The following is a 21744-nucleotide window of genomic DNA, read 5'->3' on the forward strand; positions in this document are numbered from 1 at the left end:
ATGCGGAGAAGGACATGGTAGAAGTCTCTAAGCGCAAGCAGAACTCAATGCCTTCGTGCCGAACGCTCCGAGGCGTTCTCCGGGCAATCTGAGGGCTCAGTCTCTGTCGTCAATACATGCATGCGCTGCTTGGAGCTTGGCCGAAAGTCTGGGGGATGTGGAAACGGTGCGCGGAGGCGGGGGGCTACACGTGCCCGTGGGGTAGCTAGTGTGTGATTTGAATGCTCGTTTTCCTGCCAATCGAGGTCTTCTAATGCAATGCTCTTCTGTCAGGATTTTATTCTTTCGACAAGGCCGAAGTGCGAGGAGAAAAAGTGCTGCGCATGTTGACAACTGCAGACCCATCTGGGGGTTTTCTTACTCGGAAACTCCATCTAACGATCAAAGACGAGGTCTGTTGGTCACAGGAGCAGGGCTCGACAAGAACTCGTTACTTGAAATACTTCAGAAACTCAAAGCTGATGCGGCTGACGCCGGTACGGCGCCAGATGATTCAGGACAAGCGAGGCCTTTTGATGACGAGTTGGCGACTAAAAAGATGCTACAGACGAGGACGGCTATCAGTTGGACAACGTGAAAAGTTCATCAATTGTCTTGTCGATCAAGGAAATTAACTGCCTGTCTAGGCCTGTGGTGGTGGCTACATGAGTAAGTAAGCGCCTGGCTATAATGGCGGGGTATCTTCTGATGCCAAGGCAGCTCTTAAAACGAAACAGAGAAAAGAAAGAGACGAGAATGAGTGAGTGAGTCAGCGAGAGAGAGATCATGGGGTGATGGTGAAATCTTGCCCCTCATGTCTTAAACTTCCAGCCCTCGATTAGTCGAGCAATCTTGATGTGGTCCTTCTGCCTCGCGAGGCCGCCAGGAGTGCCCTGACGATACGGACTCTTCTTCTTGTAGTCCTGAAGCGTCTCGAAGACGGCGCTCGCATGCACCACCTTGGCGCCCCGCTGCAGGAGGAGCTTCACCGTGGCGCCGTGGCCCTTGACGGCCGCGTAGTGGAGCGGCGTCGCGCCGTGGTGGTCGCGCTCGTGGATGTCCAGGCCAAGCTCTATCAGGAGTTTCATCATGGCGGGTTCCGCGGTGCCGAAGAAGAGCAGGTTGGCGCCTGAGGTCGACCGGGCTCTCAGATATGCTCCGGCTGTCACGAGCAGACGCACGGTGGCGAGGTGACCGGCCTTGACGGCGGAAAAGAGCGGTGTGAAGCCGGGCCACGTTCGGGTGTCCAGGTCAACGCCGGCGCTGACCATCGTGGCGAGGACGTCGTTTTGTCCGTAGTGGGCTGCCAGATGCAGCGGCGTCATGCTGGTGTTTCGTAGTAAGGGGGTGGTGAGGTCCGCGCCCCCGCGGATGAGAGCCATTGCGATGCGCGTGTTGCCGGCCTTGAGCGCCTGGCAGATGATCCTCTCCGTCCCGGGCGCCGAGTGGTCGACGTCGGCGCCGACCTCGATCAGGAACTGGGCGGCCTCGAAGCACCCTAGGTGCATTGCGATCGTGAGGGGCGTCTCGCCATGTTCGGTCGTCGGGTCGATTGGAGAACCGGCTTTAAACAAGAGCTGCAGCACCTCGACTCTGTTTTTGTGAGCTGCCATGTGGATGGGTAGGTATCCTTCACTGCCGGCGGCATCATACTTGGCTCCTCGAGAGAGCAAGAGCTTCATGGTAAGCAGGTCTCCCGCTGCCGCCGCCGCCAGTAGTGGGAAGTTCCCCTTTGAACTAGGCAGGTCGACATCGGCACCGGCATCGATCAACACCTCCGCGATATCAGGGCAGGCCGTGGCTATGGCGTAAGTCAAGGCGGTGTGCTCGTTGACTCGCCTATCGAGGTAGGCGCCCTGGTCCGAGAGAAACTCTGTCATGGGGCTGCTTCTCATGGATATGGCGACATGAAGCGCCGTCCGGCCGTTCTGCAGGCGGAGTTCTAGGTCGGCACCGAATTCGAGTAGCTTCTCGATGGCGTTGAACCGGTAGTTTTGGACTGCTGCTACTAAAGGCGTTCTTGTTCCCAAGTCCCTGCGGTCGATATCGCCCCCGGCGTGTACAAGCACAGCCAGGGTGTCATCGTCACTAGCTGACATGGCGGCATGGTGAACCGCCGAGCATCCCAGGTTGTCGACAGCATTGACATCTGCGCCAAGTTCGCACAAGAGCGCAATGATTTTATCAGCGTATCCGAGCTTGACGGCCGAGATCAGGATTGTATCGCCTTCATCGCCGCGGTCCTCGAGGTCAGCACCCGCCACGGCCAGGAAGGTCACAAGAGATGGAACTTGGCGGTTGAGAGCCCGGCGTAGAGGCGAAAGTTTCGAGCCTATGCGAGGCGTGCTCGGGTCGATCCGCTGTAACAACAGCTTCACCACTGCAGCTTCGTCTTCGCGATCTATGGCGTCGTGTAAGTCCTTGGTCGTTCGCATACTTTGCTTGTACAGGGTGCCGGGCGGTGGCTTCAGTCTTTTCAAGGCCAAGTGAACCTCGGAGATGTCGCTAACAGGACAAACCTCAGGCCGCGGGCGTGGGCCGATGGTTGATAGGCGCAGGCGGCTGCCCTTGTTGAGCACCGCTGGGCTTATGGCGCAGTCCCACGATACCAAGCGAGATGAGTGCATAAAAGTAGAGTGGTTTTTGGATGTGACATGTTCGCTGAGCCTGCAACGTAAGTATTGGCCCTTATGCAAGCTGATACTTACTGACCTTGGCACACAGTTGAGGAGAAAAGCAAGAGATTGGCGGCTGGTTTTAATTTCGTGTAGGATCTGCTTGAGGGAGTCTTCGTTCCAAACAATGGTGAGTTGGCCTGACGACATATCAACAGCACTGTCGCTTGTCGCCGGGCGAATGCGGGTGCTGTATATGTCGAGCGACGACAAGCTGTTCGAAATCGAGTGTAAGGCGTCATGGCAAGATTGATCGAGCAGGACCGGGTCAAATACGAGCGTTTCCGGGATCGTCTCGCGGAGGTACTTGAATCGGCGCAAGGCGTCCGTGACGGCCCGGCATTCGGTGGCGAGAGAAGCCAAGGTGACAGGCGCTGTGTTAAGACTATTGGCCACGAGGGTGTATCGGTCGGCAAGGAGTTGCGAGGTTCGTATCAAGTCGGCCAGGCCAGCGCCGGGCAGACGTCCCGGGGAGTCCATGGCCGGACACATCAGCAGGCGGAGGCATGAGTGCAAGATGGCATCAAGATCGGGAGAGAGGAACAGGAACAGAAACCGACGAGGTTGGAGAGGAAGCTCCCTCTTTTAGGCCGGGTCGAAGGAGGAAAGATGGAGAGAAAGTTGCCGCGGGGCCACGGCAGCCGAACCTGGCGGCGTTGACGACCCCGTTCCTCGCAGTGCCCATGAACCAACGCGAAACGGCGTGCTCCCGATAGGGTAGTTGGGGCGATAGTAGGCAGGGGGAGACTATTGAGGGAGCAATTTGGCGAGATGAACCACAGGCAAGCCCGGTTGTCTGGATACTCGCCAAGTCATGTCGGCAACACTAGCGCGAGGGATACTGATGCTATTTTTTCCAGAAATCATATCCAGGATCTTGGTCGAAGAGGCCAAAAGGAAAAGAAACTTGCAGAGGAGGAAACGGGCTGTATGTGCCGAGTCTTCAGCCCGGCATATTGAGATCAACGCGAGTTGGTGGTTGGCTCATTGGCGACGAAACAACGCTTGATCTCCATAATGGTAGGGATGCGAAGAATAGGCCATACTGAAAGAGGGTACAGACACAGACAGAACCGACGGGAGCAGGATTGTCGTCCGTGTGCTGCTCAGGGGTATTATGGTACCGGGGTCTTGGGGTCCCAGGGTCCAAGGTTGAGGCCAGAAGATGCGGTTGACGCTTGTCAAATCGCGGGCCGACAATAGAAACTGAACGGACATCATGAGAGTTGAGTCGAAGCAAATAGTGGCGTTTGTTTGTGGCTTCAGGAACTATCGAAATAGCTGACAGGACGCTAAGATGAGTAGGAGGGGAATGTTTTGGTCACAGCGGCACACGTGGAAAGGAAGGGTGTGAAAAAAGAGGCAGAGAAGAGAACAGGAGCGAAACGGTGGATGGCGGTCCGTGGGTGTTGATCCCTGAATCTCCATGCGAAGCTTGGACCGCCCGGACCGAGTCCGTCAGGGACACGGGCCACCCGTTCCGCTCCGAGGATCTTCCGACAAAGCACCCGTCTTTGTCAGCTTGTCAGCCATGCAATTGGTTACTTGGACGGCACCAGTCGGAGCTCTTCCATCAGCCCACCAGGCACTCCGAGCTCTAGCTACACACCCATTGACAGCTTTCCGTCGACGTAATCGAGTCTACAGTAGTCACCACTCAGCGACCTTTTCAGATTCTCACACGACGCAACAGTAGACTGTCGCCATACCCATCCCCAGAAAATCTAGCCACTCTATAACCAAACATCTGAGCAGCATCAGTCAACCTGGCGGGCCTACTCTGGAATAAAGAGTCGTCTTCCGTGGCGGCCGGCGCAAAACCCTCGCACTCTCTTCCCGGACACATCATGACGCAGCCGCCGCCTCAACCGCATCTTACGCCACAATTCTGTTTCTCGACAGGAACCCTGCGAGGTTCGTTTCCACGTCTTGCCTAGTGCTCTGATAGACAACGTACATCTAACAAGTCGCTCGCTCCAGATTTTCTCAGGTTATCCCGCGCCAGCATCGACGACTCCATAGCCCAGAACCTCAATGCGCTGGTGACACCCGCACGCGCCGGGTTCGACCCCGCGTCGACAGCACAGCGAGCGCCACGCTCGTTTCCGCGGCAGATAGATCCCCAGGCATGCCAGAACTTCAAGGACAAGGCGCTGTTCCCGACGTGGCATTCCCGCGCAGAGGTCCTACACTACTGTGGAGTCGTCGCGACGAGTCCTGACCCCGACGATCCGGAGGCGCTGCTACGACAGATAGAGCAGGCCAAAGACAAGGAGCGGGTGGTTGATGAGCGTCTAGACCCCTACTCGGGGAGGTTCTTCCCACGCGAGCCGCGGACGGAGCAGCTCGCGATGCTCATACGGCAAGAGAAGGGCATCGAAAACATTGTCCGGACGCGGACCTGGGGCATGGTAAAGCAGAGATGCGGCGAGTCTGCAGACACGTGGGAGGAAGCTCTAGAAGGTTGGCGACAAAGGACGGGCGTGAAGGGGGATGGCCGATGAAGCCCAGGTCGGCGCACTTGTAGGGCGGACGTCAAATCTCCGTACAATCTGTATATCCTGTATCAACAACATTGTAACATGACGCCAGATGATTAATGATAGACGCTAAGAGGAGTGTCAAGTAGTTACTTCCACTACAACTTGTGGCGAACCGTTGCTTTTCATGGTATCACCACGGGACCGGCTGGTGCAAGGTGAGTGGGTAGGTAGGTTGGTAGGTAGACTGGCTGGTTGATTATCTTAGCTAAGCATGACCCCCCCAAAGACCACCTTGGAAAACGGCTCATCAGCGCCTGGAGTGGGACGTGCGCTGGTTTTGCCCCCACCAACAGCCCGCCGTGCCGCCAAAACAGCCTTGGAACATCTGTGTGGCCGAAAGCACCAGTTTCTCCAACTTCCGCCGTGAACACTGCAGCTCCGATTCCGATTGTGGACTCACACATCTCGACATCGCACTCATCATCTTTCCCACACCACACCCCTCCTCTCGATAAGACACGAGACTCGGTCCCCGACACAACCGACCTCTGCTCTTTGCATCACGCCCCTCCATCTCTATCCTTTTCCCCTTCCGCCCTGGGCAGCCGTTCCGTCACAACTGCTGGCACCCCTCCTCGAGGACCCCTCCAGGCAAAAAACGTGCTGCGAATCACCCTTCCGAGAGTGTTTTGCACCTCGACCGTCTCACCAGATCTGCTCTTCTCGATAAGCCGTACCTCTCTATATACTAGCGCCGGCGACTCGATCTCCGGCCCAACACCGACCCGATGCCGCAGCCTCTCAATTCGAAAGAGTCTTCGCTCTTTCGAGCCGTCATCCGCGCCTATGAAGACAAGCAGTACAAGCGCGGCCTCAAGTCGGCTGACCTGATTCTGAAGAAGAACCCCAAGCATGGCGATACGATGGCCATGAAGGCTCTTATTATGAATGCGCAGGGAAAGACCGAGGAGGCCTTCGCGCTCGGCAAGGAGGCGCTGACGGTGGATATGAAGTCGCACATTTGCTGGCACGTCTACGGCCTGCTGTACCGCGCCAACAAAAACTTCGAGGAGGCCATCAAGGCCTACAAGTTTGCGCTGAAGCTCGAGCCCGAGTCGACCCAGATTCAGCGGGACTTGGCTATCCTCCAGGTCCAGATGCGCGATTATGCCGGATACATCCAAAGCCGTACTGCCATGCTGCAGGCGCGTTCCCAGCTGCGCCAGAACTGGACAGCGCTGGCCATCGCCCACCATCTCGCTGGCGACCTTTCAGCTGCCGAGAACGTCCTGACCACCTACGAGGGCACGCTGAAGTCCACGCCTTCCCGGGCCGACTACGAGAACTCCGAAGCCGTCATGTACAAGAACACCATTATTGCAGAGCAGGGCGACTACCAAAGAGCCCTCGAGCACCTCGAGTCCGCTGCTAAGCACAGCCTTGACAGACTCGAATTTTTGGAGCTGCGCGCTAAGTATCTGGTCAAGTTGGGCAAGAAGGAGGAGGCTGTTGCTGCGTGGGAGGCCCTTGTCGACCGCAACGCTGATCGTCCTGCCTACTTTGAGGGCCTGGAGAGCGCCCATGGCTTTGCCGAGGGCGACCAGGATGCCAGAAAGTCGATCTACGACACATATGCCAAGAAGTTCCCCCGTTCAGATGCACCTCGTCGTCTGCCCCTGAACTTCCTGTCTGGTGAGTTTCTTTGTGGATCGACCACGCACAGTCACTGACCCATGCAGGCGATGCTTTCCGCACTGCGGCTCAGGAGTACCTGACGCTCATGTTTAACAAGGGCGTTCCTTCAACGTTCGCCAACCTGAAGCACCTTTACTCCGACCCATCAAAGAAGGAGACTTTGGAGGCGCTGGCTCAGGAGTACCTGAAGTCCCAGGCCTCCTCGGAAACGACCAACGGCGACCGCTCAAAGGGCGAGGCAGCCGCCCTCTACTTCCTCGCTCAACACTACAACTACCACCTGAGTCGCGACCTGGCCAAGGCTCACGAGTACGTCGATAAGGCCATCGAGAAGGTCCCCGACAGCGTTGACTTCACCATGACCAAGGCCAGGATATGGAAGCACCAAGGCAACCTCCAAGAGGCTTCCGAGACTATGGACAAGGCCCGCACTTTGGATACCAGAGACCGCTACATCAACACCAAGGCTGCCAAGTACCAGCTGCGTAACAACGAGAACGACAAGGCGTTGAAGACAGTTGGTCTCTTCACCAGGGCAGACACCGTCGGCGGCCCTCTTGCGGACCTCCTCGACATGCAGTGCGTCTGGTACCTGACTGAGGAGGGTGAGGCGTGCGCCAGACAGGGCGACGACGCCTTGGCCCTCAAGCGGTTCCACACCATCCACAGCATCTTTGACGTCTGGCAAGAAGATCAATTCGACTTCCATAGCTTCTCTCTTCGAAAGGGTCAAATCCGTGCCTACGTCGACATGGTCCGGTGGGAGGATCACCTTCGCGACCACCCCTTTTACTCGAGAGCCGCGTTGGACGCCGTTGCCATTTACCTCAAGCGTGCCGATCGCCCCTTGGCGAACGGCGTCAACGGCGATGCTAACGGCGATGACGCTTCCGAGAGGAAGAAGGCTGCCAAGAAGGCCAAGAAGGAGCAGCAGCGTCTCGAGCGGGAAGCCGCCGACCGCGCAGCAAAGCAGGACCCTAACAAGGGCAAGGCCACCGAAGAGCCAAAGAAGAAGGACGACGACCCGCTCGGCCACAAGCTGTTGGATGCCGAGCCTCTCGGTGCCGCCATGCGTTTTGTTACCCCTCTGCTGCAGTTCAGCCCCAAGAACATCCAGGCCCAGTTTGCCGGCTTCGACGTCTACCTGCGCCGGAGTAAGCTCTCTCTTGAACCCCCAATCCTCTCTCATCAGCGCTAACTGAATAACAGAGAAGTACGTTCTTGCCCTGCGTTGCCTCAACGCTGCGCGCGAACTAGACGAGTCTCACCCCGGAGTCCACGAGCGTGTCGTCGAGTTCGCCCACGTCGTCCGCCCGGCCCTCGAGAGCCTGCCGGCGAAGGTGCAAGAACTCATCAAATCTGAGTTTACCCCCCCTGCCGGCGACCTGAAGAAGTACAACGAGGAGTTCCTGTCGAACAACAAGTCCACGCCCTCTCACGTTGTCGCTGCGCTCAAGACTCGGAGGGTTCTGGGCGAGGACCGATCCAAGACGGAGAGCGACCTCGCCAATGTCGTCAAGGCGCCCGAGGCCACGTTCGAGCTCGCGGCCGAAGTGTACGACATCCTCAAGGCATGGAGAAGCAGCGAGGCCGAGACGCTCAAGAAGGCGGCGCATGATCGATGGCCCGAGGTGACCATCTTCGCCTAGGAACCAAGGGACGCACCATCTTTGTCACCATTCCGGAGGATCTTGAACCGGCTCAAGCGGGTCTGAGCTGAGCCGAGTTTAGTTTTTCGATGTTTTCGAGTCCAAATACCCAGGCAATTGGACCGTTCCCAAAATTGGTCATGAGCGGGTATTTTCACCGCCCCCTTGTTTTAGGGGGGAGGGAAGCCAAGGCTGGGGGGGAAAGGGTTGGGCTTTGGCGTGTGCTATTGAATAGCATCTGGCCGGACGAGGATATAGGCATCAAAAAAAGTTCTGATAGAAGAGGGCTACTAAAAGCTTATCATGAGACTCCAGATTCCGTTGGAGCTGGCGCGCACGTTAACGGTGCGTTTCTTCTTTTGTTTTTTTTCTTGCGACGTTGCACCCGCACCCGATGGCCGTGATATACAATTCATGCATCCAAAATCTTCCGGTGAACCTCCCCTTTTTTTCGTACCGTACCTCCGCTTGCCCCTTTCAAATCTCACATTCTTCCCTTTTTTTTTACTGGTCAAAACTGTTTGTGACATCGACGAACGCCTTCCACTGCTTCCAGGCCTCGCCGCTCTTGACGGCCCAGCGCGCCCTCCGCACGCCCTCCTTCCATCGTCCCCCGCCGGGTCCCCTTTCGGTGATGACGCGGCCGTCGTCGCCGGGGCCCATGTTGCTCGTCTCCGCCTCGCAGATGCCCGAGGCCACGAACAGCGTCGCCGTGTTCATGAGGACGAACTCGAGAATAGGGTCGTTGTCGGCCATCTCGCCCTCCAATATCCTCCTCAGAATCTCAGCGTTCTCGGCGGGCTCCTTGCCTGGAGACACGGTGTTCAGGGGGTGGGTCCCCAGGCCGAAGTCACTCGGCTGCACCCTAAAGTGATCCGTCACAATCTCCCCGCCCGGGGCTGTCTCGGCCAGCCTCCACACGAGCGTGGGCCCCGCGCAGCTGACCTCGTCCAGCTCCTCCTCGCCGCAGATGATCATGGCCTTCTTGGAGCCGCTAATTTTGAGGGCCTCGAGGAAGACGGGGCCGAGCTCCTTTCTCGCGACGCCGATGACGCGGGCCTCGAGGATGTCCTCGACGGGGTTCGCCAGCGGGCCGAGAAGGTTGAAGATTGTCCGCCAGGGTAGCTCCTTGCGAATGGGAGCGACGTAGCGCATACCCGGGTGGAAGACGGGGGCGAAGAGGAAGCCGTAGTTGGTGGCGGAGTAGACGCGGGACAGGGTGGAGGGGGAGACGGCCATTAGGACGGGGGGCCGAGGCTGCATGTTGTTGACAAGGTCCGCGGAGCCGGACTTGGAGGTACTCGCGCGGTTCCCGTGCTTGGCTACGAGCAACAGGGAGCTGGCGAGGATGCTGGCAGTGGTGCTGATGTTGAAGGTGTTGTGGGCGTCGCCGCCGGTACCGACGATGTCGCAGAGACCGCCGCCGTAGCGGCCAGCGGCCAGGGCCTTACGGTCGACGACGCGGGCGAGGTCGTCGAAGTCAACCTTGGCGGCGGCGCGGCGCATGACGTGGGCGGAGCGGGCCATGACATCGGCGCGGCGGTCGAGGTTGGTGAAGTGCAGGGCGATGAGGAGGGAGGCGGCCTGGGCATCGGAGACCTGGTGGGTGAAGAAGTGGGAGATGGCCTCGGCGATCTCATCCGGGGTCACATTGAGGCCGGCGTCCGGGACGGGCCACAGCTTCTTGAGGAGGGGCTTGATATCGATGAGCGGGAGGGCGGCGGCGTCGGACCCCGCGACCGGAGGTTGAGAGGCCATGGCGGGGTGTCTTATCTTCCACGAGCAGAGTTGCCTTTTTCTTTGGTGCGTTTGTGTGAGATTTGCCGTCGGGATGTCTCGAAACGGGATCAAATAGCCGGCTATAGGAAGGACGGGTTCGAATCGAGTCACTGTGAACGATGAGTTGTGAGTCAAAAAGGTTCATGAAGACAGAGAGAGATTATGAGTAAGTGAGTGAGTGCCGGCGTCCTGACCCGTGTCCCCGATATCTGGAGCAGAGCACCGGGGTACGTACCCATGTATGCTCCTGCCGTAAGAGAGCAGCCGTTGCGGCCCGCGGCTGATTGGTCAATTATTGCCTGATTGAGACGGCACGAGGCGAGCTGATTGGTCAAGAGATGGAGTTGGCGGTCGCCGGTTAGGGAATCTCCGCTGAGGAAGGAGAGATGGGGATCGGGAATGGACAATGGAGTGGAAGGCGCCGAATGCCATTCTTAGTCACTTGTCAGGCAACTAACTGCGCGCCTCTGCCGTCTGCTAGCCAACTCCTTCCATCCCAGGAACGCCATCTTCCCTCCTCCTTCCCTCCTTCTCACTTCTCTCCCAAACGACATGACAGCCTCTCACTCTTCGTCAGGTTCAATTGCGTACTCCTTCCAACAGACGACAAAGGCATTGTGAACTGTCGCTCGTTCGTCCGATGGGCCACTACCCAGCGTTTCCCCCTCCGTGGGGTTACTTTGCGTCCCACGCCATGCGAAGCGGCGCTTAGACCGAGGGCATGATTGTCTGGCTGTGTTCGAAGGGGGCAGACTCGCCCAAGACTTTCACTGGACTCTCGCAATGCAATGCGATCAATTCTTTGCCTGAAAAACAAGACACCATGCCACCTCAACCGCAGACAGGCAGATTGACTGACGGCAGCGCCCATCTGCGGGCGGATGGCCGAATAGGTAGCTGGCCCAGTTGCTGGACGGCCTTAGTAACTACGACCAACAGGAACAGCCGAACAGGAACAGGAACTGGGCCTGGACTGGTGAAACGGAACCAGCAAGCAAACCACCATTTCGAACAGACATGTTGCATTGTTGGCGTTCCGTTCCGGCCTCCGTCACTCCGAGACAAGGTGTTTGTCCGAACCTCGACCCCCCCTAAGCGACCGAGTGTGTCGTAGGTTCATTCGCTCACCAACTACCCCGCCTCACATGTCGCCATCCGTTTGGCAGCAATACCTCTCTCATCCACTTACACACATCAGCCTCTCCAGTCCCAAAGTTGGATGGTTGCAGTCCAGTCTGGAAGAAACCATCCTTGACTTTCAATCGCCCAAAGCAAGCATGCGTCAACGTCATTCTCTGTCCGTCTTCCCAGCCCAGTCAAGTTGCATCTGCATCAAACCTGGACGTGACAGCCTTTCTTGCGGTCAGGCGGCCGCTACGGGCGCCGCGGACCCCTCGCATTAGGGTCAGTTGGACCAGCTGCAGCAGTACAGCGCGCATCCGTGCCTGAGTCCGGGCTTATCGCAGCTTCTGCTACCCATGCCCCCGCCGTAAGGAGTTACATGCATCTGCGCATGCTGCCTGCTTACAGATCGAGTACCGCTCTATCCGTACCTGAGCTTCAATCTCCGATCCATCCGTGTGTGCCACTGACGACTGACGACTGACGACTGACGAGAGGGAGTCCGTGCCATCCACGTATGCACACCGCGAGGGTGACGGCGGGCGCGCGCCAGTGTTTTCCCTCCCTTGTCCACCACGATATGGTATGGGCCTCGGGAACCGGGACGTGCTCCCCTTCTGACCTTCTCCAAGTGATTCTCCTCCTCATCCTCCTCTCATCGTGCTATTCCATTTCCTATCCTGCTTACGACTGCCTGCAACCCTTCTCCCTTGCCCGGGTTAGTGCAACAATACCTCTCTACAGATACCTGTGCCCATATTCTCACTTTTCTTTCTCGTAGCCCGAGGAAAGAAGTCTGCGAAAGCAGGGAAAACCAACTGCAGCATCGAGAAAGGGCAGCATTCCCCTATTACCGAGAGGAAGAAAGAGAGAAAGAAAAAAAAAAGTCGACAAGTGACAGACAATGTCTTGTCGCGGCCTCTGCTAGCATCGATCGGGTTCCCTTTTTTCCTCACCTTTCTCTCAACACCACCCCCTCTTCCTCCCTCCCTCCTTCGCTCAACAATAGCCTCTTCCTGTCTCGAAGGGCTTGATCCTCCCCCCCATCTTTTTCGTCTGTTGCTTACTCTCACCATCTTAATACCCCCCTCCCAAAAGCTCTTAGACGAATACGAATTACTATCTTGATTTCCATCTTCTTTAACCGTTTCGTCGCAAGAGACCCCTGTCGCATCCGACGTAGTATGTGAACTGCCTCTCGCAGTCTCCTCGAGATATCCTACCACCATTATGGCGAACGTCTCTGGGCAAAACGATTTGGCGCCGGCCGTGACCGAGTCCATCTCCGAATCCTCCCAGTCATACGGCAAACCTGCTTCGCGAAACGGCCCCCCCGAGACGATCAACGTCGACGGCAACAAGTCCTTGACCTGGACTGTCGAGAACCTCCTTCTGAATGGTGTGTTGGAACCCACAAGCTCGGCCGTGTGCGATGCGCTCGGTAGCTGACCCTTCCAAGACCCTGCAGCAAAAAAAGCCAATAGGACTTGCGGTTTTGCTGGGTTTGGCGCATCAGGTCCGTTGTCATGATACCCGTGCCTGACGCCTTGCATCGACTTGCTAACACCGCACGGGACAGACGCGCCATCAACTCACACGATCCCTTTGTACAACGTCCTCTGGGCCGAACAGACGAACCAGACCCTCGTGATCGACTATGCCCAGCAGGTTACGAAGAACAGAGTCCAAGCCGCGACATGGACCTTTGCCGTCGACGAAGCCGATGGTCCCGACGTTCAGACATGGGTCGACACGCTCATGATCAAGGCGTACGGGCCCGCGAAGCGATCCAAGAGAGCCAAGGTCCTGGTCAACCCGCACGCCGGACCGGGAGGCGCCGAGAAGAAGTGGCGTGTCGACTGCGAGCCCCTATTCAAGGCCGCGCGCATGCCCATGGATGTCGAGCTGACGACCTACTCGGGCCAAGCACTCGAGATTGCGCGGGGGATCGACATTGACGCGTTTGACACCATCGTCACCTGTTCGGGCGACGGCTTGGCTCACGAGGTCTTTAATGGCTTGGGCCAGCGTCCGGACGCGGCGCAGGCGCTCCAGAAGGTCGCCATCTCGCATATTCCCTGCGGCTCGGGCAACGCCATGAGCATCAACCTCTACGGCTCGTACCGGCCATCAATCGCCGCCCTCGCCATCATCAAGGGCGTCGAGACACCGATGGATCTGATCAGCATCACGCAAGGGGACAGGCGGACGCTCAGTTTCTTGAGCCAGGCGCTTGGTGTCGTGGCCGAGAGCGACCTAGCCACCGAGCACTTGCGGTGGATGGGCGGCGCGCGTTTCACCTGGGGGTTCCTCGTAAGGATCTTTGAGAAAAAGTGCTATCCATGTGATCTTGCCGTCAAGGTGGAAATCGAGGATAAGCACGCCGTCAAGGAGCACTACAGGCAGTACACGCACAGGCCGTCATCAACGAGCCTGGACACTGCCGAGGCCCCGAGGGCGCAGAACGCCGATGCCGTCCCGATCCGGGATGCCGAGCCGCATGGCCTGCCGCCATTGAGATTTGGCACCGTCAACGACGACCTACCCGAGGGCTGGGAACTGATACCCCACTACAAGTTGGGCAACTTTTACTGTGGGAATGTAAGTCATGTCACCCCCAACTCTGGATGAGACGATTGCTGACAGCTCTAGATGGCGTTCATGGCCCCCGACGCCAACTTTTTCGCCGCCGCACTTGTTAACGACGGGCTCATGGATGTCGTCTGCATCGACGGCGACATGTCTGTCCCCGCCCAGCTGAGCATGCTCCTGTCGGTCGAGAGCGGAAAGTTCTTTGACAACTCTCTGGTTTCGTACCGCAAGATCTCGGCTTACCGGATCATCCCGCGGAACCAAAAAGACGGCTACATCAGCATCGACGGAGAAAAGGTGCCGTTCGAGCCCTTCCAGGCAGAGGTCCATCCGGGTCTGGCGAGAGTCATCTCGAAGAATGGCAAGTACGAGGCGCCTGGTCCCACGGGCTGGCAGAATGGCAGGGTTGGGGCCTAGATGGCAGCGGTCACGCTCATCCTGGACCTGTGTGCGTGGTGTTTAGTAGCTCTTGAGGCATCTATTGCCGGAAGCGGTTGAAGTAATGGGTTGCTACAGCGTTTTTTGTTTCTTGAAAAGTCGAGATACCCAGATAGACCAAAGATGGGGAAGAGCACGACTTGTCGCCCGGCTGCCGATTGATTTCACATAAGCAGGCAGGCCTGGCTGGCACAAGACAAGCCATTTGGTTATCACTGTATAATATAGAATAGCGTCGCAGACATAATGACTTGCTTCATTTTTTCTCTAGTCCCCATCACCACTCGCCCAAGAGAGTCCCTGAAAACTTTTGAAGTGACCATGCCTCCCGTTCTAAGAGGTCAAGTAAAATAAGATGGACCAAAAAAGAAAAAACCCCCCAACAGAAAACGCCTTGTTCACCGTCCCATGCAAAAGACACGGAATGAGTACCCTAGAACCCACCCCCTCTCTCTATTTATCATCGATGCCACCCCACTCTTCATCATCGTCCTCGTCCATGGCTCCGTCGGCCCCTGTTGCCGTCGCGTCGGCCACCTCGTTGTCGGCCTTCCTCTCCGTCCACGGCAGCCTCTCGTCCTCGACGGCCTCGGCGACCTTGGCGCGTACCGTCTTGACGGGCGACCTCTTGAGCGGCTCGACGATCTGGCTCAGCCTCTTGGCGAAAGCGACGGCCTTCTCGCCGCCTTCCGCGTCCGCGTCGAGCATGCCGAGGCGCTCGAGCTCGTCGACCCAGATGTCGACGCCGTGCAGGCGCATGCCGACGGGGACCTTGCGCAGGTCGCCCTCGAGCTCAAAGGGGAACTCGGCGTAGACGGCGAGCAGGGCGTCGGCGCGGGCGTCGGCGTAGGCGCCGTCGCGGACCCACTGGAGGCCGGCGGCGAAGGTGCGGCGGACGAGGAGGAGGAACTTCTCCATGCGGAGGACGTCGATGTCGGTCCACTGGGCGGCCATGGTCTCCCAGAAGGCGGCGAGCCAGACGGGCACGTCGTCGGCGCGGACGCACGACGTCAGGGCGGCGAGCTCGGCGGCGAGGTTCTGCTGGGGCACGGGGCGGTCGCACATCCACATGGCGTAGAAGAGGCCCTTCCAGAGCTTGAGGGCGTCGAGGCGCGCGAGGGAGCGGTGGGAGCCGAGGAAGGTCTGGAGGGAGGACAGGGCCTGGGTGCGGAGCTTGCGGTCTAGAGGAGGGGTTGGGATGTTAGCTGTGGTGATCTACGTCGGAAGGCCATGGAGTTTGCGACGCGCGAGAAGGCTTGATGTGTTGTGGGGGGGGGGGGGGGGTGAAGTATGTCGTGCGGTGATGGGATCACAAACCGCTGGAGGCCAGGTTCCTAATGAACGGCATGTTCTGTTCTTGGGACGCCATCTTGACGGTGGTATGGCTGAACAGGAAGGCGCTGCTCAATGGGGGTATCTGGCGGGTTGTTGGGTTTTGCGACAAAGAGGTGCAAGGCCGCGGGCGGTGATATGGGGGTGGGATAAAATTATTGTTCACCGAGGGCGCCCTGCAGAAAACTGCCCCGCCGATCCTCGGTGTGGGAGAGAGACAGAGAGGGTCCCGGGGGGGTGAGCTCGATCGGGTGACCGCCTTTGGAGAACTGGGGCACCAGTGCAGGGGTGTGAGGGGTGTGTGGTCTGTGGCGCAGTGTTGACATTCATTCTGTGGCCGGTGCTCTGGATTACCTAAGTTCGGCCCTGAGAGGACGACCGCTTCAAGGCATTCGGGATGCTTGACTTCGTCTTGTTCAGTCAATGGGCCACTGCTAAGCATGAACTTGCAAGCAACACAGCCGTCGAAAACAATCTACTTAGGGAACTCGGAGTTTTTCTTTCTCTTCGCTATTTGAAAGTCAGGAAGTCGTATGTCATGGGGCGGTGAAACCATCTCTGGTATGTTCCAAATTGTGTCTCGTTAAGCCACAATGTCATCGCTCCCAAGTCTTGTCACGCGCGGGGATCGCCCAATTCTTCATCCACGCCGTCTCTAGAACTTGACGAGCACTCGGCCTGTCTTCAGGACGAAACGCAAGCATCCAACGAACCATGTCGAAGAGGGCATCTCTTTCCCTCTCGTCAAGCGTCTCCATGCCCTCATCGCGTCTGGGCTCCTGGATGCTGTCTTCAAAGCGCTGATCCCACGACCATGCGAGGCGGCCTTCCTTGGGTTTTCCGTTGCCGGCGAACCTGCGCGATCGCGTCCCCCATTTCTCCCACCATTCAGGCGGCAAAGGTCCCAGGGCATCGACCTGGTCGCTCGTGGCGTCGTCTTGGGAGATGAGAAAAGTGTCGAGAAACGGCCGCTGTCCGAGTATCGCCCAGATCGTGCACGCAAGGCTCCATATGTCAGAGGCAAAGGATAGGGGCTTTGAGGGCTCGAAGCGGGCCTCTGGCGGCCGTATCTCTAGTGGTGTGTAAGACTCGAACCTCGACTCTTGCCCCGGGCAGAAAGCCACGCCAAAGTCTGCAACCAGTACCTTCGCTTCTAATACCGATAGTTTCTCGCTTGCTTCTCCAAGCCAGACCGGAGAGAACACATGCGACGGGACGCCGGGTGCGAGTGGTTTCCCATCTGCCATGCGAACAGGCTCAGGATCAGGAGACCCGAATTCGCCGTACAGCTGCTCTTCCGAAAGACGATCAAGCCTTGATGGCAATTGGAGAAGTATGTTTCCCAAGTGCAAGTCTAGAAGAAGGATGGGGGATTTAGACAATCGAACCAAATTCCGGATATTAATGTCGGGGCTGGGGAGGAGCACGTGTAAGACCAGAAAGTTCGCGGGACCAGGACTCACCACCATGAACGTAGCCCTTGTCGTGGGTGTTCGCAACCGCCGTGACAACTTGACCGGCAAGTGACCGGGCTACGTCGAGTTGGAACAAGCCACATGCAGACACTCCTTTTGCATCAGCAAGACTGCACCTCGCAGGGGTGGTGACGAAGCAGGGATGTCTTCCGTTGGGCCCAGAGATGCTGAAGCGGTCAAGGACCGGGGGGATCAGAGCGTTTTCACGGCCCTCGCCTTCGCCAGTGAGATCAGCGATCCGACTCAGGATGTCGGCTTCCTTCTCATCTGAGTCGGCCGTGCCCACTTTTACAGCGACGTATTTGACCTGCCGGTCATCCCGGGCAAGCCAGATGGTTGAGTGAGTGCCGTAGCCGAGCTTGTGCACCACGCGGTACCTTCCGTCGAGACGGTCGCCGGGTTGGATGGGGTTGTACCCCCCTGTGCGATAAAAATCTAGTCGTTCGACATTGTCAACATGTTCGTAGAGGAACGGGTTTGTTGGCATTGTCGAGGAGGAATCGAACGGTCGAAAGAGCGCGTTGGTCTGGCGTAGAGAAAGGATCTGGCATGTGTTGAAACGCCTCTTCAGACTGCGGACCAACAGACCGGCCATGGCCACGTCATATCCGAGTCGCGGGTGTTGTGTCCACCAAGCGAACAGGATGCATGCATGGTGTTGCGGTTGTGGTTTTGTCGCGCGCCTTCACACTGACCGCAGATGCGGCCAGGTGTCACGTGGGGCAATCTGTTCTTGGCCAGAGACGAAGTACCAATCAGAGTGACACTAAGCGCCAGCTTGCCGCATCTGGCAACCACAGGGAACATCTCCAATGAATTTCTTGAATTTATCATTGCAGTCTAGGAAGCGCATGGCTCTTGTTTCTCTGGGGCGTTATTAAATAGAGACCAATGCTCATTGCTAAATAAGAAGAAGAAAAAAGGAGGAAAGACGAGGGAGGAAAAAAAAAGGTTCATTGTTATCAAACCATTGCCAAAGTCTCCGTCAGCAATTTGGTTCCAACAATGTCAACTGTTAACATTGTCAAATACTATTTCCACAAAGCAAATGCCCCGAGGGACGCAGAACGAATGCGCAAGATGGTCTTGCTAGCGTACCAGACTGCAAAAGACAAGAAACTGTATCCTAAAGAAGTATTCATTCGGTATGCATCCTTTGCTGAATTGTGGCCTGGGTGTCTCCTCCAGGTCCGAGGTCTCCAGCTTGTTGCATGGATTAGACTTGTTTTCAACAATGGTTGCAAGCAGGCCAACTGACTGCAAAAAACACAGGTCTGAAGTCCATCTCACCACTACCATCAACGGTGTTCGTCAACAAGACCCAAAGGGCCTTCACATCACTTTGTGCTACAAGGATCAGGCCCAGATAGATTCCGGTACACACGTCGCTTGCCATGGCTATGTTACAGACAAGGAAAGCCTCCAATTCATCGAGGCAACTCATGCTGGGGAGAAGCCAGACTCGACAAAGAAGAATGAGAAAGGTGATGTTGTCTGGCCGGGTGCAGAGCGTCTTTGGGCTGCTCCTGAGATTGGTTATGGCCATCTCGAATAGTGCAGCGCTGTTAGTACCTGGTGAAGATTGATGCCGCGATCGAGTCGCCTTGTTGGGGGTTACCACTGTTTCCTGACTCGGTGGCTTACTGTTTGGTTTAGTTTTATCGTTCAATTTGCAATGGGAAACCTGATCGCTTCAACTCTTTATTCAAGACTAATTAAGTCATTTTTATGAATTCCGGGCATCCAGCTCACTGTGAGACCGAAAAAGAGACAGGTTTGTCGAGTTGTAACCACCTCGCCCAAGTTTTAGTCTACACGAAGGACATGAAGAGTCGTTAGTGTTGGTATTGGGCCAAAGAGGGAAAGGCTCACTTACCTGTTTTGCTGCATGTGTTTTCATCTGTGTCTCCGGGAGCCTCGTTTCCTGTCTTCACCCAGTCAGCAAGGAAAACCTTACTGGTAAGCCGAACTCGTCATTCTCTGTTGTGTCTCTCCGTTTGGTATTCTGCATCTTTTCTGCAGCCCCGAAGTGACGCTCGTAAAGGGGGGTACTTCTTGCTTGGACTTGCGGTTCATGGAGGAACACCTGACTGGCTAAGACAGGCTACCGCGCGGTCCGACTTTTGACGGAAGGATGTTGCGGCTACCCAAGAAAACGACCGCGAGGAAGAACTCTTGGGAACCCAGAAATATGACTGGCACAGCTCCAAGACCCAAAGGAAGACCCGAAGGACGACCTGAAATCCGTGAAACTGTGTCGAAGTTCGACCGGGAATGGCTCCAATCACCCCACGAAGGCAAGCCTCCGTGCTATGTCTACGAAGGGGGTACCTCCAAACCACGGGATACCCGGAAACGAGAGTGTAGGGTGGGCCTCGAGGCACGCTACCCTGCTGCCCAGCAGGACGAATCGGAAGCGCTTAAACCAAGCTGGGCCAACCCGGGACCTCACGAGAAGAGTCCGAGGTGGTTGAGACCGTACCGCCAAAAGGCAGAACCGGAAGCCGAAGGGCGATGCCCCAACCCACAGTTGGGCTGGCGGCCGGTCCAAATGGCCTTGGCATGCTGCCATGCCCCGGCTTCCGGGCTCTCGACATCTCACCAAGGAAAGATCCTTGACCGCTTAGGGCCCAGCAACGGCAAGATAGGCAGGGGGGGAGAGACATGAGAGAAAACGAGCCTGGGACACAAATGAAATGATTGTGGTGCTTACCTGGGGCGCCAACTAGAGCCGGGCTGGCAGTGATCGATGAAGCGAGTGATTCGGGTGTTTTCGCGAGACCCCTATTGTTGAGATTTGTGTCAGAAAGAAGATGAAAACGAAGAGGAAATCTTTTGAGACAGTGGGAAAATACCTTCACTACCTCCGACAGCGAGACGAATTGGAAGGATGCGCGCGTTGGATGCCGACAGGTGAGTTGGGAAAAGAGTGGCTGACAGATTGCGAGATCTGGCTAAAGAATAGCGAACGAAAATATGTGAAAAGAAGAATTGGAAGGGCAGAGAAAAGAAAACAGAAAAAGAGAAGACTGGAAGAGAAGGGCTTGTGAATGAGAGGTAGGGCAAGAGGGTTGGACAGTGGGCGTGTCGCGTAAAGGTGAAGAAGGAGTGATTGCGGAATGAGCCATAAGAGGCAGGAAGGGGGAAAAAAAGACTCACGTGAGACCCGTCTGCCTGGTTTGTTTATTTACTGGTGTAAGAACGTGAATGGAAAGAGCAAAAGTGGAAGGAGTAAAAGATTCAGAAGTGGGAGGAGCCAACAGATCGAGCACAAGAGAAGGATGTGTTTTCGGGGAGAGTGAGATGAAGAGACGGCCAGCGTGATGAGCTCGCCAAGAGTGACGAGACATACTGGGTGAGAAGAAATATCCCAGACGGCGATGATTTGTGTCTTGGCGGAGTGAAGAAAAAGGAAAGAATCAAAAATTGACTGACCTTGTGAACGCGTCAAGCGAGACGCCCGTCCATACTGCTGCTGTTGTTGTTCGCTGCGAGTGGATGGTTGGAGGCAGATGGTAGAGTGTGATATTGTGTGTAAGTGTGAATGGAGGAGGAGGAACCAGAAACTTATTGGGGACAAACGAGGCAAAACGAGTCTCTGGGTCTAAGAAGTGGCAGGCGAGGAAGTAGTCCAGGACCGTGGCAGCAGAGAGAGAGCAGGGCGTGCTATGTCAGTGAGTCCAAAAGATAGATTTTAGTCAGCCGTACGGAAATGAATGATTAGATTTACCATTAGTAAATAGCCTGGAGAGACAACTGTAGCTCACGCGTTTACAGGCACGGAAGGAGGTGCCAGACTCCACGAACCCGACACTTGTTGCGTCCCGTCCCCCGCGCCGCCCCGTTTGTATCATGCATGCGTGGCAAAATAACACGCGTGCCAGTAAGCCCAGTACATAAGCGATAGGTGGACATTAACCACATACTACCTGTATATATAAAAGACCAAGTGTGCCAATGCAAGAACCTCAACTTTGTTCAAGAGCCGGGGTTCCTCTAGAGATTCAGGGGCTGACGAGGGCGCCAAATTGTGAAGGCCTCGCTCGGGCTATGTTACCCCTGAACATTCCTCTAATCGACTACAATCCATATGCATGTCAGTAAAGAGTCTTTTGAAACCCATGGAACTGCCATCAAAGTTCAGTTGCCTCTTGACTTCAGTCATAGCATTCGTTCTGCTTCGTCACCGTCCTATAGGAACAACGCCACTCAACTTCACATTTTGCCGTATTCAGGAATTGGGCCGACGAAGAGAATCAACAAACAACGTTAAGGTCCGACTGAAAACTCTAATTGCTTCGTTTTGTCTTCCTTCCACTACCCCAAGCCATCGGACTGACGCGTTTATACCAGTTGAAGCCTTGTTGCCATTTGCTTCCTCCTTCCTCACTTTCATATTTGGTCGAGACCTCTGTCTTGAGCACCCAAATTCATTCTTGATGCAGAAAACTGGCACAGACCCTGCTCATATTTCTGATGCCTGCTACGAGGGAGAGCCGAAGTTGGTATTACGCACACTCACATT

The 21744-nt window shown here is 56.4% G+C and overlaps 9 protein-coding genes across 9 annotated transcripts; 5 read left to right on the forward strand and 4 right to left on the reverse strand.

Annotated features, from left to right (window-relative positions):
* Nucleotides 1-791: 791 nt before the first annotated feature.
* CH63R_00057 (Ankyrin unc44) lies at nucleotides 792-3134 on the reverse strand (the record flags this gene model as incomplete). Its single annotated transcript, XM_018295032.1, has 2 exons — nucleotides 792-2646; nucleotides 2692-3134. 2 exons carry the CDS (start codon nucleotides 3132-3134, stop codon nucleotides 792-794), a joined length of 2298 nt encoding a protein of 765 aa, XP_018163394.1.
* A 1367-nt stretch (nucleotides 3135-4501) lies between these two features.
* CH63R_00058 (Caffeine-induced death protein 2) lies at nucleotides 4502-5158 on the forward strand (the record flags this gene model as incomplete). The annotated part of the gene is made up of 2 exons (XM_018295033.1): nucleotides 4502-4568; nucleotides 4635-5158. 2 exons carry the CDS (start codon nucleotides 4502-4504, stop codon nucleotides 5156-5158), a joined length of 591 nt encoding a protein of 196 aa, XP_018163395.1.
* A 767-nt stretch (nucleotides 5159-5925) lies between these two features.
* Nucleotides 5926-8481, forward strand: CH63R_00059 (Tetratricopeptide; the record flags this gene model as incomplete). The annotated part of the gene is made up of 3 exons (XM_018295034.1): nucleotides 5926-6829; nucleotides 6877-7986; nucleotides 8042-8481. The coding sequence occupies 3 exons, from the start codon at nucleotides 5926-5928 to the stop codon at nucleotides 8479-8481; spliced, it is 2454 nt and encodes an 817-aa protein (XP_018163396.1).
* Nucleotides 8482-8985: 504 nt separating this feature from the next.
* CH63R_00060 (Anthranilate phosphoribosyltransferase) lies at nucleotides 8986-10239 on the reverse strand (the record flags this gene model as incomplete). The annotated part of the gene is made up of 1 exon (XM_018295035.1): nucleotides 8986-10239. The coding sequence occupies one exon, from the start codon at nucleotides 10237-10239 to the stop codon at nucleotides 8986-8988; it is 1254 nt and encodes a 417-aa protein (XP_018163397.1).
* A 2373-nt stretch (nucleotides 10240-12612) lies between these two features.
* Nucleotides 12613-14391, forward strand: CH63R_00061 (Diacylglycerol kinase catalytic domain-containing protein; the record flags this gene model as incomplete). The annotated part of the gene is made up of 3 exons (XM_018295036.1): nucleotides 12613-12781; nucleotides 12962-13983; nucleotides 14035-14391. 3 exons carry the CDS (start codon nucleotides 12613-12615, stop codon nucleotides 14389-14391), a joined length of 1548 nt encoding a protein of 515 aa, XP_018163398.1.
* Nucleotides 14392-14865: 474 nt separating this feature from the next.
* Nucleotides 14866-15781, reverse strand: CH63R_00062 (Nucleolar protein,Nop52; the record flags this gene model as incomplete). Its single annotated transcript, XM_018295037.1, has 2 exons — nucleotides 14866-15593; nucleotides 15730-15781. The coding sequence occupies 2 exons, from the start codon at nucleotides 15779-15781 to the stop codon at nucleotides 14866-14868; spliced, it is 780 nt and encodes a 259-aa protein (XP_018163399.1).
* A 559-nt stretch (nucleotides 15782-16340) lies between these two features.
* On the reverse strand, nucleotides 16341-17814 carry CH63R_00063 (Protein kinase domain protein; the record flags this gene model as incomplete). Its single annotated transcript, XM_018295038.1, has 2 exons — nucleotides 16341-17098; nucleotides 17208-17814. The coding sequence occupies 2 exons, from the start codon at nucleotides 17812-17814 to the stop codon at nucleotides 16341-16343; spliced, it is 1365 nt and encodes a 454-aa protein (XP_018163400.1).
* Nucleotides 17815-18224: 410 nt separating this feature from the next.
* On the forward strand, nucleotides 18225-18774 carry CH63R_00064 (uncharacterized protein; the record flags this gene model as incomplete). Its single annotated transcript, XM_018295039.1, has 2 exons — nucleotides 18225-18364; nucleotides 18492-18774. The coding sequence occupies 2 exons, from the start codon at nucleotides 18225-18227 to the stop codon at nucleotides 18772-18774; spliced, it is 423 nt and encodes a 140-aa protein (XP_018163401.1).
* A 636-nt stretch (nucleotides 18775-19410) lies between these two features.
* Nucleotides 19411-19887, forward strand: CH63R_00065 (uncharacterized protein; the record flags this gene model as incomplete). Its single annotated transcript, XM_018295040.1, has 1 exon — nucleotides 19411-19887. The coding sequence occupies one exon, from the start codon at nucleotides 19411-19413 to the stop codon at nucleotides 19885-19887; it is 477 nt and encodes a 158-aa protein (XP_018163402.1).
* Nucleotides 19888-21744: the final 1857 nt, after the last annotated feature.

The sequence above is a fragment of the Colletotrichum higginsianum genome, chromosome 1, assembly GCF_001672515.1.
Source record: "Colletotrichum higginsianum IMI 349063 chromosome 1, whole genome shotgun sequence".
Classification (NCBI taxonomy): domain Eukaryota; kingdom Fungi; phylum Ascomycota; class Sordariomycetes; order Glomerellales; family Glomerellaceae; genus Colletotrichum; species Colletotrichum higginsianum.